Below are 18,162 nucleotides of genomic sequence, written 5' to 3'. Positions count from 1 at the left end.
CTGGTCTCGAACTCCTTGGCCGAAGTGATCCGCCTGCCTCGGCCTTCCAAAGTGCTGAAATTACAGGCTCAAGCCAGCCTACCTATTTTAATTTATTGACATAAAGATGATTTTTTTTTTTTTTTTTTTTGAGACGGAGTCTGGCTCTGTTGCCCAGGCTATAGTGTAGTGGCCGGATCTCGGCTCACTGCAAGCTCCGCCTCCCGGGTTTACGCCATTCTCCTGCCTCAGCCTCTCAAGTAGCTGGGACTACAGGCGCCCGCCACCTCGCCTGGCTAGTTTTTTCGTATTTTTTAGTAGAGACAGGGTTTCACCGTGTTAGCCAGGATGGTCTTGATCTCCTAACCTTGTGATCTGCCCGTCTCGGCCTCCCAAAGTGCTGGGATTACAGGCTTGAATCGCCGTGCCCGGCCAAAGATGAATTTTTATTTGTTTGTTTTTTTTTTTTTTTTTGAGGTGGAGTCATCTTACTCTGTTGCCCACCTGGGCTTCCCAAAGTGTTGGGATTAAAAGGTGTGAGCCACTGCGCCCAGCCAAGATGAGTTTATTAAGCTTTTTTCCCCCAACAAGAATAAACTTGTTTTTGAGATGGAGTCTTCCCCTGTCATTCAGGCTGGAGTGCAGTGGCACAATCTCGACTCATTACATCCTCTACCTCCCGGGTTCAAGTGATTCTCCTGCCTCAGCCTTCTGAGTAGCTGGGACTACAGGTGCGTGCCACCATGCCCAGCTAATTTTTATAGTTTTGGTAGAGTTGGGGTTTTGCTTTGTTGGCCAGGCTGGTCTCGAACTCCTGGCCTCGAGTAATCCACCTGCCTTGGCCTCCCAAAGTACTGGGATTATAGCGTGGGCCACTGCACCTGGCCAAGAATGAACTTAAATACTCTTTTATATACATGAAGAAACGTGCTCAGAAAGGATATTTATTTGATTAATTACCCAGCTTATAATTTATTATAAAATGAGTAATATACCAATATATTGCCAGTGGTAGAGAACTTCTATGCTTATTTGTATAAAAATATGGAAAGGGAAACTAAAAATATTAATGTGCAGTCATTATTTTATAGATCTAATGAGGCGTCAAGAAGAACTCAGACGCTTGGAAGAACTCAGAAACCAAGAGTTGCAAAAACGGAAGCAAATACAACTAAGGTAAAAGAAGATCATTGTAAGAAACATGAATTGTATGTCTTACTAATAAAAACTCCCCACCACCTGTTACAAGTTGTATAAGTTGAGTATCATGGGAAAAATAGAAAAATTGTCCATTTTAACCACATACAGTGAGTTACTTTGCAATGCAGCATAATTATTTGCTATTGTTTGTGTTTTTTAGCTGGCTAAGGGCACTTTGAATGCAACACTTTGAAGTTAAACAAGGGTTTTAGGTATTATTATATGTAATTTCTTGTAAGAATATGCCGTGAATATCGATTTTTCCAGAGATGGATGTATTTGCATTGCTCTTATTTTGTTATGTGTATAACTCTACTATGAATATCTTTATGTAACTTTGTGCTTCTGATAATGTTTAAACAAGATTTCTGAGGCTAGGGGCAGTAGCTTATGCTTGTAATTCCAGCACTTTGGGAGGCTGAGTTGGGCAGATCACATGAAGTCAGGAGTTCGAGACCAGCCTGGCCAACATGGTGAAACCCTGTCTCTACTAAAACTAAAAAATTAGCTGGCTGTGGTGGCACGCGCCTATAATCCCAGCTACTTGGGAGGTTGAGGCAGGAGAATCGCATGAACCCGGGAGGCGGAGGTTGCGGTGTTCTGAGATCTTGCCATTGCACTCCAGCCTGGGCTACAGAGCGAGACTCCATCTCAAAAAAAAAAAAAAAAAAAAAAAAAGATTTCCGGAAGTTGACTCTGTGTTAAAAAGGGTTATGGGAATTTAAAATCTCAGTACAAAATAGACAATCGTGATGGTTAGCTTGAAATCTTTTAGGTTTAAGTAAGGATGTTTGGGAGAGTGGTTAATTCAAGACGTATAAACCCACATTGATAGCTCACCTTGTGCCTGTGGTATTTAATTGCAAAATATAATGGTATAAACATTACTCTTCAAAGGTTCAAAAATCATACTAGTTAGGAAATACTGTGAACAAAGCTATGATAGTTAAAGCAAATGTAGAAATCTGTTTTTGAAAATAGTGTTTGTTTTAAAAATATAAACTGCTTGTGGTAAGAAAATAAGGTGTTCAGCTGGGCGCGGTGGCTCACGCCTGTAATCCCAGCACTTTGGGAGGCCAAGACGGGCGGATCACGAGGTCAGGAAGTTGAGACCATCCTGGCTAACACAGTGAAACCCCGTCTCTACTAAAAATACAAAAAATTAGCCGGACATTGTGGTGGGCGCCTGTAGTCCCAGCTACTCGGGAGGCTGAGGCAGGAGAATGGCATGAACCCGGGAGGTGGAGCTTGCAGTGAGCCGAGATCATGCCATGGCACTCCAGCCTGGGTGACAGAGCGAGACTCCGTTTCAAAAAAAAAGAAAATAAGGTGTTCATGGGGAAGTAAAAGTAAAGAAAAAAGTGAAAAACCATGAACAAATTTAAAGTTTCTCTGGTCAGCAGATAGGTGATGTTCTGTATATTTTGATGTATTTTTTCAAGCTTTGTACCTGAGTTTATCAATTTATAAATATTTCTATATGATTTCTTTCACTCTACCCAATTCATTCTTAAATTATCTTCCCTGGACAGACAGCATTAACATTTCACCTAGGGAACTGTTGGAATGTAGTCTCAAGCCTCCCTGCAGAACTGCTGAATGAGGAACAATAGTGGTGAGGCCCAGCCACCCGGAATCCTCCAGTATTCAGATATATCTGAAAGCTTGAGAACCACTATTTTTTTTTTTTTTTTTTTTTTTACAACTCTCAACATCATGAATGTGCCTTCCTCAGGAATCTTTTTAAAAACTTCTTTTCTCCTTTTTATACAGACATGTTCAAATCTCTTCTACCGTTTTTCTTGTTTTGTTTTGTTTTGTTTTTGGAGATGGAGTTTCGTTCTTGTTGCCCAGGCTGGAATGCAATGGCGTAATCTTGGCTCACTGTAACCTCTGCCTCCCAGGTTCAAGTGATTCTCCTGCCTCAGCCTCCTGGCTGAGATTACAGGCTTGCGCCACCATGCCCACCTAATTTTGTATTTTAGTAGAGACAGGGCTTCACCATATTGGCCAGGCTGGTCTTGAACTCCTGACCTCGGGTGATATACCTGCCTCAGCCTCCCAAAGTGCTGGGATTACAAGCATGAGCCGCCACTCCTTGCCAGATCTTTTCTACTTTTAACAAAGACGAGGAAACTTCCTCTCCCCTAACATAAAGTCTCACCTGAATCCAGCTTTTTCCTCTTAAAACTTAGAGATGACAGCTAAGCTTTTTGAAATTATACCTACCCCGGCCGGGCGCGGTGGCTCAAGCCTGTAATCCCAGCACTTTGGGAGGCCGAGGCGGGTGGATCACGAGGTCAGGAGATCGAGACTATCCTGGCTAACATGTTGAAACCCCGTCTCTACTAAAAATACAAAAAACTAGCCGGGCGTGGTGGCGGGCGCCTGTAGTCCCAGCTACTTGGGAGGCTGAGGCGGGAGAATGGTGTGAACCCGGGAGGCGGAGTTTGCAGTGAGCCGAGATCACGCCACTGCACTCCAGCCTGGGAGACACAGCGAGACTCCGTCTCAAAAAAAAAAAAAAAAAAAAAAAAAAGAAATTATACCTACCCCTCATGTAAGCAAAAAATAAATCATTAAAACCAAACAGAATATGAGGGGTGGATTCCAAAATAGGATACAAAAATACAACAAATTAACCTAATTGTCTTACAAATGAATAACATCATTACATGGAAAGGGGATAGGGAAGAAAACAAGGAACCTAAATAACTGGAAAATAGTATCTTGACTGGATATCATAATACTAATGATAAGAACCATACATAAATTCTGTAAGCTAGTTAGGCGTATGGGCTAGTAGTTGTGAAACTTCTTCGTGTGTATACTTTTTACATGAACAGATTAGTACACACAGCCTTTTGTATCTGTGGGTTCTACATCTATGGATTCAGCCAACTGTGGATTGATAATATCTGGGGAAAAAATTGTGTATATACTAACATGAACAGACTTTTTTAAGTTGTCATTCTCTCTCTGTTTTTTTTTTTTTTGAGATGGAGTCTTGCTCTGTCGCCCAGGCTGGAGTGCAGTGGCGCAATCTCGGCTCACTGCAAGCTCCAGCTCCCCGGTTCACACCTTTCTTCTGCCTCAGCCTCCCAAGTAGCTGGGACTATAGGTGCCTGCCACCACGCCCGGCTAATTTTTTGTATTTTTAGTAGAGATGGGGTTTCACCATTTTAGCCAGGATGATCTTGAACTCCTGACCTCATGGTCCTCCCGCCTCAGCCTCCCAAAGTGCTGGGATTACAGGCGTGAGCCACTGCGCCCAGCTAACTTACCATTCTCTAAACAGTGCAGTATAACAACTATTTACATAGCCTTTACATTGTATTGTGTATTATAAGTAATCTAGAGATGCTTTTCAGTGTGTAGGAGGACTTTTTTTACTTGTTATTCTCTGTAAACAGTACAGTATAGCGCTGCAGTGTAAAGTTTACATAGTCTTTACATTGTATTAGGTATTATAAGTAGAGATGCTTTTAAGTGTGTAGGAGGATATGCATAGGTTATATGTGAATACTACACCGTATGTCAGGGACTTAAGCATCAGTGGATTCTGGTATCTGGGAGTGGTTCTGGAACCAATCCCCTGCACATACCAAGGTATGGCTGTATATTGTGGATAATGAGACTCAGGTTTCTCATTATTAGAGAAAGATGAACGGCTAACGTTAAAATCTTGTGTGAGTGTGATTTGAATCAGACATATAAACTCTGTGGTGTTTAATATTGACAAATACATGCAGAAATGTAGACGTGTGTTTATGTATGGGTTAATATGTATACATATACTGTATTTTATTTTTAATTAAAAAAAATTATTTAAGAGACAAGGTCTTGTCCTGTCACTCAGGCTGAAGTGCAGTGTCTCAGTCATAGCTGACTGTAACCTCAAACTCCTGACCTCAAACAATTCTGCTTCAGCCTCCCAAGTAGCTGGGACTTTAGGTGTGCGCCACCACACCCAGCTAATTTTTTAATTTTTATTTTTTTGTAGAGATGGGATTATGCTGTGTTGCTTAGGCTGGTATCAAACTCCTGGCCTCAAGTGATCCTTCCCGCCTCAGCACTGATACTACAGGCATGTGCCACCATGCCTGCCCCTTGTGCTGTGTTTTGTGACTTTTTCTACCGAGAGGCCCTAGAAGCTTCGGTAACAATGAACATAGCTGGTGCCTTGATCTTTAATAATAATTGTTACAGACAAACTTTTTTGATGGACGCCAAAGTTGGTGGGCGGAAACTTGAGAAACAGCGTTTTTGCATAGCCTCAAATTTGTATTACGTACAAATGGAAAAAATATTAAAGTGGAGAAACCCAGTAGACACCACCATAACCTAACACTAAATTTCGTATCACCTGTAATAAGACAGTTGACATCAGGAGCCCCTTGATACGATTCACTGAAGGGGATATAACATTATTTCTGTGATATTCTTGCCAGATATGTATAATCATTCCAGTCATGAGAAAATATCAGACAAACCCAAATTTAAGGACATTCTACAAAATAATCATCAGTTCTCTTTAATAGTGTCAGGTTCATGAAAGATAGAAAGACTGAACTGTTACAGACTGGTGGAGACTAAGGAGAAATAACAACTAAATGCAATGTGGGATTCTGGATAAGTTCTTGGAACAGAAGAAAGGTGTTAGTGGGCCTGTAGTCCCAGCTCCCTAGGAGGCTGAGGTGGGCGGATTGCTTGAACCCAGGAGTTCTGAGCTGCAATGCACTGTGTCGATTGGATGTCTGCATTACGTTTGGCACCAATTTGGTGACCTTCTGGGAGCAGGGGACTTCCAGGTTACCTCAGGAGGGGTGAACCGGCCCAGGTCAGAAATGGAGTAGGTAAAAACTCCCGTGCTGATTAGTAGTGGGGTAGTGCGTGTGAATAGCCACTATACTCCAGCCTGGGAAACACAGCAAGACCCTGTCTCGTAAAACAAATAAACACAAACAAAGAAAAAACATGGTAAGGCCCTGTTTCTTTAAAAAAAAAAAAAAAAAGAATAGTGGGGAAAGTGGTGAAATTTTAATAATGTCTGTAGTTAATTATGATATTGTGCCAATATTCATTCCTGGTTTTCATAATATTTTATTGTGGTTATACAAGGGGTTAATATTAGGGAAGCTCGTGAGGCACATAGAGGATAGGTTGCTGATTTAATCATAGGCCGAGATATGGAATGCTTGTTGCAGATGTGGTAATTTTTTATTGCATGAGTTTTTTTTGTTATGTTATCTCAGTATACAAGGGCATCAGATTCAATTTAAAATTCAATTAACTGAAAATAATATGAGGTGATCATTTGATGAGTAACCTTTATGTTTGGCTAAATTCTAGTAAATACAGGCAGTGATAAATCTGTTACAGTCTTAGTTTTGCCTGGTGGCTGGGGAGTCTCTTTTGAAATTAGCTATAAGAATCTTCATTTAAGAAGTGTGAACAACTTGCCTTAAAATTGAGTAGTTTTTGGCCGGGTACAGTGGCTCATGCCTGTAATCCCAGCACTATGGGAGGCCGAGACGGGCGGATCACAAGGTCAGGAGATTGAGACCATCCTGGCTAACACAGTGAAACCCCGTCTCTACTAAAAATACAAAAAATTAGCTGGACGTGGTGGCAGCACCTGTAGTCCCAGCTGCTCGGGAGGCTGAGGCAGGAGAATGGCATGAACCTGGGAGGCAGAGCTTGCAGTGAGCTGAGATCGCGCCACTGCACTCCAGCCTGGGTGACAGAGAAGACTCCGTCTCAAAAATAAAAAAAAATTTTTTGAGTAGTTTTGCAGTATGTATAAAGCAAAGAAAAAAAGATTATGTCTAGGAACTCATATATATTTGCAAGATGGAGCAAATCAAGAAAATTGTCACAAACTGGAGAGATTTATCTGGCTGAGGCTGCTACCAAGCAAGATAGCTTTATTTGTTAAGAAGCCAAATAATCTGAGCTCTGCCTTTGTGTTTTACCTTAGTTGGAAGATAGAAAAATTGGCCTAAGACAGTACATTTTGAGAGAAATTTATTTGGAGTTCACAAGTTTCTGGTTTTACTTTCAATGCTATAAATAAATTATTTAGTTTTTTATAGGTAACTTAATTCTTCAGAGGTTGTGGCAGGTACTGAAGGAAGACCAGGATGAAGGACTTACATGAACTGGTTCAGCCTGTGACTTGACCACTTAGTAGTTATTCCTTTGTTTTGTTCATTCACTTATTCCTTCATTCCTTCTCTCTCCACCCATTTACTCACCTACCCACTTCCTTTTTTTTTGTTTTTTTGAGACAGGAGTTCCGTTCTTGTCGCCTAGGCTGGAGTGCATTGGCGCGATCTCGGCTCACTGCAACCTCTGTCTCTTGGGTTCAAGTGATTCTCCTGCCTCAGCCTCCCGAGTAGCTGGGATTACAGGCGCCCACCACCATGCCTGGCTAATTTTTGTATTTTTAGTAGAGACGTGGTTTTACCATGTTGGCCAAGGTAGTCTCAAACCCTTGACCTATGATGATCAGCCCGCCTTGTCCTCCCAAAGTGCTGGGATTACAAGCGTGAGCCACTGCATCTGGCCCCACTTCCTTCCTTCCTTTTCTTTTTTTTTTTTTCGAGGTGGAGTCTCGCTCTGTGGCTCAGGCTGGAGTGCAGTGGTGCGATCTCAGCTCACGGCAGCCTCCGCTTCCCAGGTTCAAGCGATTCTCCTTCCTCAGCCTCCTGAGTAGCTGGAATTACAGGCGCACACTACCACGCCCGGCTAATTTTTGTATTATTATTATTATTATTATTATTATTTTTTTTTTTTTTGAGAAGGAATCTTGCTCTGTTGCCCAGGCTGGAGTGCAGTGGCACAATCTTGGCTCATTGTAACCTCGGCCTCCCAGGTTCAAGAGATTCTCCTGACTTAGCCTCCCAAGTAGCTGGGATTATAGGTGCCTGCCACCACACCAGGCTAATTTTTGTATTTTTAGTAGAGACAGAGTTTCACCATGTTTGCCAGGCTCGTCTCGAACTCCTCACCTCAGGTGATCCGCCTGCCTTGGCCTCCCAAAGTGCTGGGATTACAGGCGTGAGCCAGCGCGCCTGGCCCCCACTTCCTTTCTTAAGTCATATAGCAAATTATTATAAAGCCCTTCTTATGTCTTAGGCTCTGTGTTGGATGTGGAGCCATAGTGCCAAATAATAACAGCAAGGAGGTTTTATCCAGTAGGAATCTTTCAGAATCCTGCAAAAATATTTGAGACCTGTAAATAATTAATGGACCTCAAAATAAAACAAATTTTAAAATTGAAATTTTTTTTAGTTTTCAATTAAATGTAACTTGAAGGATGTTAAAATTTGTCGTAATTATTAGTTCTTCTCTCCTTAGTAGTTCCATTTGTGAATATAACCTAGGAAGTAATCCTTGACCTGAAGAGGTAATTCATATAATTATAAAGGTGGTCATTAAAGCATTTGTGGAGTAGAAATAATTGAAAGCAAACATATATGGACAACAGGATTGCTTCCATCTGCTGTCATTAAATTTAGATTATAGATCATCTGTGTGGTATAATCACAAGGTCAATGCTCCTGTTCCTCCAATCATTTCCAATGTGGTATAATCTTTTTCATACCCTCTTCTATGATTATAAAAATGATTCTTATTTTTTAGACAGAATCTCACTCTGTCACCCAGAATGGAGTGCAGTGGTGTGATCACGGCTCCCACAGTCTCAACTTCTGGACCTCAAGTGATCTTCCCACCCTAGCCTCCCTAGTAGCAGGGACTACAAACCGGTGCCACCATGCCTGTCATATATATATATATATACACACACATACTTTTTTTTTTTTTTTGAAACGGAGCCTTGCTCTGTCACCCAGGCTGGAGTGCAGTGGCATGATCTCAGCTCACTGGAACCTCCGCCTCCCAGGTTCTGGTGATTCTCCTACCTCAGCCTCCTGAGTAGCTGGGATTACAGGCATGCGCTGCCGTGCCCAGCAAATTTTTGTATTTTTAAGTAGAGACAGGGTTTCACCATGTTGCCAGGCTAGTCTTGAACTCCTGACCTCAGGTGATCCGCCTGCCTCAGCCTCCCAAAGTGCTGGGATTACGGGTGTGAGCCACCGCACCGGACCAAACATTTTTCTATGTATCCTTATTCATTCAAGTGGCAGTCTGATGTGAATCCATTTGTTGGCAAAGGTTGATCTGAACTCCTGTTATGTAAAACCTTTATTATCTCCAGAGTGTGAATGTTTTATCTTACTGCAGAAATATTAATGTGGATGATTGTGGGATGCTGCCCCAGATCCCACTAAGCATATAAGTAGTATTAGTATATTATTAGTATAGTGACCCTTTTTGTAAGTAGCATTAGTATGAGTATATTGACCCTTTTTAAAATGAGTAAAACTGAATTTCAGCACATTTGGCCTTACTGGATCTTCCCATCCCCACACATACCCATGAATGTGAAGTATTTTCTTCACAGTAAAATGTATGAAATGTGTTAATATCCAGGAAAAGGATTCACCAATTTACTTAAAGATTATTTTTAAGGATTATACTAAGAGTTATATTTTAGAGGCAAGACAACAATCTTAAAATAGTCCAGATTTTGCTTGAAATCCCTTAGGAACATTTTTGTTCATGTGGCCTGACGTGAAGTTCTGACTTTTTTTGTCTGGCAGAAGAAATCACCGTATCTTTTTTTTTTCTTCTTCTTTTTTTATACGGAGTCTCGCTCTGTCGCCCAGGCTGGAGTTCAGTGGCGTGAACTCGGCTCACTGCAAGCTCCGCCTCCCGGGCTCACGCCATTCTCCTGCCTCAGCCTCTGGAGTAGCTGGGACTACAGGCGCCCACTACCACGCCCGGCTAATTTTTTTGTATTTTCGGTACAGACGGGGTTTCACCGTGTTAGCCAGGATGGTCTCGATCTCCTGACCTCGTGATCCGCCTACCTCGGCCTCCTAAAGTGCTGGGATTACAGGCGTGAGCCACCACGCTCGGCCATCACCATATCTTTTAATTAGTGGACTCAGATTTAGCAGGAGTGTTGTGCAACAAACAAGAACAAGGTATTTTGAAATTTGAGAAGTGGCAATTCTAAATGTAGGAAAAGTATGTTATAAGAGAAACGTACTGGAAAACGAGACCTAATAAAGGGGTATCAGCTTTATACAGCCTTCACCATTTAAATTACTGTTACAGTTTTATTGGTGGGTGGGCATACATGTTGAGCATCCATTATGGGAAATGTTTAACACCAGAAGAAGTATTTTGGATTTTTTCACATTTTCAGTATTTGCATTGTGTTTACCAGGTGAGCATCCTAAATCTGAAATGCTCCAGTGAGCATTTTTTTAAACATCATATTGGCTATAAAGAAGTTCCAGCCGGGGCGTGGGGGTTCACGCCTGTAATCCCAGCACTTTGGGAGGTTGAGGCAGGCAGACCACTTGAGCCCAGGAGTTTAAGACCAGTCTGGGCAACATGGCAAGACCCTGTCTCTAGAAAAGTACAAAAAATTATCTGGGCATAGTGGCGCGTGCCTGTAGTCCCAGCTACTTGGGAAGCTAAAGTTGGAGGATTGCTTGAGCCTGGGAGGTCAAGGCTGCAGTGAGCCGAGCTGAGATTGGGACACTACACTCCAGCATGGGTGACAGAATAAGACCCTGTCTCAGAAAAACGCCAAAAATCCAGATTTTGGAGCATTTCATATTTAGAAAATTCAGAAATGCTTTCAGATTTTTGGATTAGGGAAACTCTACCTGTGTATATTTGAATTTGCATTGGTTTAAATGCCAATATAATGTGAGTCTGTTACTTCAGTATTACTATATAGGTTTTTCCTCTTAATCATTTATAACTTCATTACTGATTTAATCGTAATCCTGCTATATGTAGATAGTGATTCTCCTTTGAAGACACCTGTAGTGCAGGGATCAGCAAACTTCTGAAACTATATATTAACTATTTCAGGCTTTGTAGGTTACATTGCCTCTGTCTCAGCTACTCACTGCTTTAGCCCCAAAGTAACTATAGACAGTAATGTAAATGTTTATGCTATAACACTTCATTTCTAAAAACAGATTATGGGCTGACACCTGCTTCAGGGGATTTCTTTTAGTGGGTTGATGAAAATGGGGAGAGAGGAGTTGGTAAGGCTTCCTTTTGGAAATAGGACTTTTGTCTAGGCATTGAGGTTTTTTGAGGTGGCTTATCTCTGGATATGTTCTGAGTGCCTTTAAGAACTGTGCAATGTCAGTGATAGATCAGTAGATCTCACTTTTTCCCTTTTTTTTTTTTTTGAGACAGGGTCTCACTGTTGCCCAGTCTGGAGTGCAGTGGGGCAATCTCCGCTCACTGCAACCTCTGCCTCCTGAGTTTAACCTATTCTGGTGCCTCAGCCTCTTGGGTAGCTGGGATTATAACACACCTGGCTAAGTTTTGTATTTTTCATAGAGATGGGGTTTCACCATGTTGGCCAGGCAGGTTTTGAATTCCCGACCTCAGGTGATCTACTCGCCCCAACCTCTCAAAGTGCCGGGATTACAGGTGTGAGCCACCATGGCTGGCTGAGATTTTTTCCTTTTTATAGTAAGAGAGTACATGTTTCAGCTTTTTTTTTGACTCTCAATTTCTTTTTTTTTTTTTTTTTTTGAGACGGAGTCTCACGCTGTTGCCCAGGCTGGAGTGCAGTGGCGCGATCTCGGCTCACTGCAAGCTCCGCCTCCTGGGTTCACGCCATTCTCCTGCCTCAGCCTCCTGAGTAGCTAGGACTACAGGCGCCCGCCACCGCGCCCGGCTAATTTTTTGTATTTTTAGTAGAGACGGGGTTTCACTGTGGTCTCGATCTCCTGACCTTGTGATCCGCCCGCCTCGGCCTCCCAAAGTGCTGGGATTACAGGCTTGAGCCACCGCGCCCGGCCTCAATTTCTTGAATATACACAATTAACTATCCTAGTTATGAATTTACTTTGTTTTTCTGGTTTACCTTAGCTAAGTTACTTTATGTCTTTGGCTTATTTGATTTATTAAAGGCTTGGAGCGACATAGAAGGAAGGTAAATTTAGGATGCTGTGACCAGTCGTGATTACAGGTGTGGCATAATGTGACTGCATAAATGATTTTATTTTACATGCAATAAAATGTCCAATGACAGCTCGCATGTCATGATGCTGATATTTTTATTTAAAACATTTTCAGACATGAGGAGGAGCATCGGCGGCGTGAGGAAGAAATGATCCGACACAGAGAGCAGGAGGAACTGAGGCGACAGCAAGAGGGCTTTAAGCCAAACTACATGGAAAATGTAAGTAAACTACTAGTTACTAAAATGATTTTACATTTTCAGGTTTATGATGTATATTTAGAATTCTTTAGATTTTGGTTTATACAGTGGTCTTTTCTCATCTTTCTAAATTTATGATGTTTGATAAATTAGTGATTTTCTTAACCTCTCATGGGTGGTAAAGTAAAATCAGTTTCTGAAGGTAATGTTTATGTTTTATGAAGTGGATGTCGTATTTTTTCCTATTATTTTAGTTGATCTTTAAAAAACATATGCTATTAAATTAGAAATCTTGATATATACATCATTTCCACTTGACTGATTTTCACCATATAGTAATATTGAAACATCTTTATTTTGGAAGATTTCAGACATGTACAAAAGGATTCTAGTGTATACTCATCATCAGCCATAACACTTATAAACTTATGGCCGATCTTTTACATCTTTAAGTATAACCACTTTATTTCCCAATTTATTTTATTTGAAATACCTGACTTCATATAATTTTATTATTTTCAGTATGTCTAAAAGATGAAGACTTTTTAAAAAAACCTTTATCATGTTTTAAAAATGGTCAGTTCTTTCATTTTAACTAATTAAAGCCCAGATTTGCACAGGTCTTAAATTATTTTTTTTTTTAAACATTTGATTTCTTTGAATTGGCTGATATATCCAGCCTCTTTTAGTCTAGGTTTTCTCTTTCTGTCTTTAATTTTTTAGTTACCTTTTTTTTTTTGAGCTGGAACCTTGCTCTGTCAACCAGGCTGGAGTGCAGTGGTGCAATATCAGCTCACTGCAACCTCTGCCTCCCAGGTTCAAGTAGTTCTCCTGCCTCAGTCTCCCAAGTAGCTGGGATTACAGGTGTGTGCCACCACACCTGGCTAATTTTTGTATTTTTAGTAGAGATGGGGTTTCGCTCTGTTGGCCAGGCTGGTCTCGAACTCTTGACCTCAAGTGATCTACCCACCTCAGCCTCCAAAAGTGCTGGGATTACAGGTGTAAACCGCTACGCCTGGCTGACATTTCTATAATAGATCATCTGTTGTTTCATAAGATTATGCTCACAGAAAAGCATTAGGTGACAATATACCTTCTTTTCTAGTAGCTTCTTAAAGTGTATATCGCATACTTGAAGCATCATGATAAAATTAATTTGCCTAGAGTGTAAGTTGGCAAGCTATAGCCTGGGACCACGGCCTGGTTTTTATTACTCCACCACAGAGATATTGATGGTGTTTATGTTTTTAAAGGGTTATTGCAAAAGAAAGAAGATTAGAAATGACTTGTGACCCACAGTAACTTAAAATATTTGCTTTCTGACCTTTTTATAATATCTGTGGAAACCTGGGCTGGAATCTTTATTTATTAATTTTTTCGTTTTAAAATTAGTATTTATGGTAGATAGACCTCAAAGTCACTATGCTCTTAACTTTTTGGAGTATCCATGTTTCAAATAGTATGTAAATGAGGTATGATAATTGGATAACACTGACTAGTGTTCTGTTAGTTTTTTTGTGATTAGAAATGATACGAATCTGCACAAGTTTTTCATTATTTTGGTGTCAGTTTTAATTGGTTCCAAGCTTCACAATGCTTCTTATTACTATAAAGTTAATCAGGTACTAAAAGCAATATGAGTGAAAGCTCTACCTATCTCAAATGTTTTGTGTTAATGGTAATATATTAATAGGAAAACATTGTAGAATGCATTGAGGCCATTCTGTCAGTTGTTCTTCATTTACTTTGAAAACTGTCTTTGGAGGAAATTGTTAAACAATTTTAATGCTGTGTGTGTGTGTGTGTTTTTTTTTTTTTTTTTTTTTTTTTTTTTAAGCTTTGAAATTAGGCCCTCTTATGTGCTTTCTCTTATTTCACTGTTCAGTTTAAAGGGAGGAATCAAATGGTAAGTGTTCAACTTGTCCAAGTAATGAGTAAAGTTGATTTTCTTCGTTAATTTTAAGATGCCACCTCTCTCTTCTTGTCTTCCTAATAGAAATAGTCCAACACAACTAAGATTTACAGGACTTTCAAGTATAAAATAAATACTGATTTACATATTTCATGTTTGAAATAATAATTTCATGTAACAAAGAATGAGGGAAAACACTTGTCATATCTGGTCATCTTTTTCTTTGTCAGCCTTCCACTTGACCATAATTTTATGACACATGGGAATATATTTTTAAGAATTTCAAGCATATAAGCCAGTACTTCATCAATATCAGTTGTCGTTTTTATTTCTTTATTTTTCCTTAGAAGACAAACTTTTTGATAATTGCTGTTGAAACTATAAATTAAACGACATTTTTTACTCATTTAGGATAGCATTCAACTGCCTTAAGAATTAATACATTTTTATAATATGTCTTAATTGCATTTAGGTTTGTCTTTACCATAATATAGAGTGTATTTGATTTTTTTTTCCAGGCAGTATTTACTAAGTGGAAATTTTCTACTTATCACAATTTTTGGACACATTAAAAGCGATTATTCTGGAAGCAATGAAAATTTTATAAGATTGGTTTTTATAATTGTCTTGTGATTGTTTTCATATTAGGTTACTCCATCACCTGTAGATTAAGTAGTTTAAACACTTCAGTACTTACCAGTCTTTATTTATGGGAAAAATTTGCATTGGAGTAAATGACAGATTTTAGTTCTAGCATTTTGTTGATGCAGTTTCTTGGAGTAAACATTGCTTCTTGGGAAAATGTTAATGTCATGAAAATATCCAAATGTCCATCTTATTTTAGCTTTAGTTGTTGTATCATGTAGTTATGAAATATTTGAGTTAGGAATATTGGGGTGATGTTTAAATTTTATGTTACTTGGTTTTAAAACCTGAGAAGTTTCTTTCTTTCTTTTTTTTTTTTTTAATTTATTTGTTGAGACAGAGTTTCGCTCTTATTGTTCAGGCTGGAGTGCAATGGGATGATCTCAGCTCACTGCAACCCCTGCCTCCTGGGTTCAAGCGACTCTCCTGCTTCAGCCTCCCGAGTAGCTGGGATTACAGGTGCCTGCCACCTTGCCCAGCTAATTTTTGTATTTTTGATAGAGATGGGTTTTCACCATGTTGACCAGGCTAGTCTTGAACTCCTGACCTCAGGTGGTCCGCCTGCCTTGGCCTCCCAAAGTGCTGGGATTACAGGCATCAGCCACCACGCCTGGCTGAGAAGTTTCTTTTTTTTGTATGGTACATATTAATGCTTGCGTCTTCAATAAAGAAAAGAGTAATTCCTCATACCCTTTTCAGTTTTCCTACATTCAACTAAATATATACCTGACTTGCTATTAAAGCTTATTAGTCCCATTTGACTAGTTGGGAATAGCCCTAAGTATTTCAACACAGTTTATTCAACACACATAATAAACTTGAAAATAAAGGTATGTTATATGCTAAGGCAACAGTTGGACTCAGTTGTATTTCTTTGCTTGTCAGAGGCATTCCATCGTAGCACCCGAGGGACTGTGAGGCCAGAAGGATTAAGAGAATGTTGGCAGAGGCTAACAGTATAGTGCTTCGTCCAAGGACAGGCAAAAAATGTTTTCTTTTTTCTTTTAGAGATGGGGTCTTGATATGTTGCCCAGGCTTGGCTCAAGCAGTCCTCCTTCCTCATCTTCCTGAGTGGCTGATACAACAAGCATACGCCACTGTGCCCAGCAGAACAGTGTTTTTGCAATGTCCATAATAAACACTCAAGGAGCTTTTTAAAAATGTGGGTTCCTAGATCATACTACTAATAATTGATTTGTTTTTTGATCCAGGTAGATTGTAATACATTGATCTTTGATCACCTTTTTTTGCTAATTCCAGTAGTTTTCAACCTTGCAGTATATTTGTGGAACTTAAGGAAAAATGCCTGAGATTCAGTCCACCAAGTATTTTGATTCAGTATGTCTAGGTTGGTACCAGGAGATCTACATGTTAAAGAAAACTCTACACCTTGCTTATTTCTTTCTGTTAGCAGAGATTCAAAACTACTGGCCTTGTATTGAAATGAGACGTATTGAAATGAAAATAGTTGAATTTTTTGTGGGTCCTGGGAGTGTTAGTGGAAGGCATGCTTGATGTAGTTCAACATGGCGTAAGATTTATATAGGACGAAATTTGTTTATTTATTGATGGTATCTTGCTGTGTTGCCCAGGCTGGAGTGCAGTGGCTATTGACAAGCGTGATTATAGCACACTACAGCCTCAAACTCCTAGGCTTAAGTGAATCTTCCTGCCTCAGCCTCCCAAGTAGCTGGGAGAGTAGGCATGCTGCTGTGCCCATCTTTCTTTGTTTTTTTCTCTTTTGATTGTGTCTCCCTATGTTACCCAGGCTGGTCTTGACGTCCTTGAGCTATCCTCCTGTCTCAGCCTCCTGAATAGTGAGACAATAGTTGCCTACCACTGCATATGGTTATATATCCGTCTTTAGAACACGGTTTAAACAATATGACATTCTACGTGAGTAGTTCCCTGCAGAATTTGGGTGTGGCAACCTTGATTTGGGCTTTCGGACTGTATGTGCAGGACATATTATCTCAAACTATGCATTAATTTTTCGTGCATAGTTGTAATACTTTTAATTGTCTCATCCAGACCAGGAGTTGACAGCCTAGAATAGACCAGGCTCAGTTCACATGCTGCCTATTTTTGTAATACTTGTTTTTGTTTGTTTTGTTTATGACTTCTTTGCCCTACAAAAACTGATGTGAGTAGTTGTGACACAACTATATGAGACTGTATTGAGACTACATGGCCTGCCAAGCCTAAAAAATATTTACATCTGGCCCTTTGCCTGAAATGTTTGCTGACCTCTGATTTAGAGCCAGTCTGAGAGTTGAAGGGAATCTATAAAAAGTGGCTCATGTTAACCAAACTCATAGAACTTGTGAAGAATAATGCAAATCTATTCATTTATATATTCTTTTCCAGTGTTTTTAGAAGGCTCACTAAGCACAGCACCTCATATTCCAGATCCAAGGATTCCTGAGGAATCCAAATTAATATTCAGAAGGTTCATTGGTAGTCATGGTTATAAACCAGAGCAAAAGTTATGGGAAGAAATGGTAAAGAGTCACAGCCTTGCAGCTGATACCTGGGATTTTAAAATCTTTTTTTTCCTTTTTGAGACGGAGTCTTGCTCTGTCTCCCAGGCTGGACTTCAGTGGTGCGATCTCGGCTCACTTGCAACCTCTGCCTCCCAGGGTCAAGTGTTTCTCCTGCCTCAGCCTCCCAGGTATCTGGGATTAGAGGCGTGCGCCACCACGACTGGCTAATTTTTTATTTTTTATTATTTATTTATTTATTTTTTTGAGGCGGAGTTTCACTCTTGTTGCCCAGGCTGGAGTGCAATGGCACGATCTCGGCTCACCGCAACCTCCGCCTCTCAGGTTCAAGCAATTCTCCTGCCTCAGCCTCGCTAGTAGCTGGGATTATAGGCATGTGCCACCACGCCCAGCTAATTTTGTATTTTTAGTAGAGTCGGGGTTTCTCCATGTTGGTCAGGCTGGTCTCGAACTCCTGACCTCAGGTGATCCACCCACCTCGGCCTCTCAAAGTGCTGGGATTACAGATGTGAGCCACCGTGCCTGGCCTTACTTTTTATTTTTAAGACTGAGTCTCGCTAGGCTGGAGTGCAGTGACACGATCTCGGCCCAGTCCAACCCCTGCCTCCGGGATTCAAGTGATACTCCTGCCTCAGCCTCCCAAATAGCTGGGA

General features: G+C 40.4%; 1 protein-coding gene across 18 annotated transcripts in view; it reads left to right on the top strand.

The window, feature by feature from the left end:
* The window catches only part of LOC105490279 (paraspeckle component 1), a 109,895-nt gene that overhangs the window by 37,865 nt on the left and 53,868 nt on the right, over window positions 1-18,162 (top strand). For all 18 annotated transcript variants that reach the window (XR_011614999.1, XR_011614998.1, XR_011614997.1 and 15 more), the window contains exons 5-6: window positions 1,071-1,155; window positions 12,367-12,472. Coding sequence is in view for 6 of the 18 variants with exons in the window: in XM_071081576.1 (XP_070937677.1) it covers window positions 1,071-1,155; window positions 12,367-12,472 (191 nt within the window). In the remaining 12 variants the exon portion in view is untranslated. The remainder of the gene's footprint in view (window positions 1-1,070; window positions 1,156-12,366; window positions 12,473-18,162) is intronic.

This window comes from Macaca nemestrina, chromosome 16 (assembly GCF_043159975.1).
Source record: "Macaca nemestrina isolate mMacNem1 chromosome 16, mMacNem.hap1, whole genome shotgun sequence".
Taxonomy (NCBI): Eukaryota; Metazoa; Chordata; class Mammalia; order Primates; family Cercopithecidae; genus Macaca; species Macaca nemestrina.
This window is presented reverse-complemented; position numbering and strand designations above follow the sequence as displayed.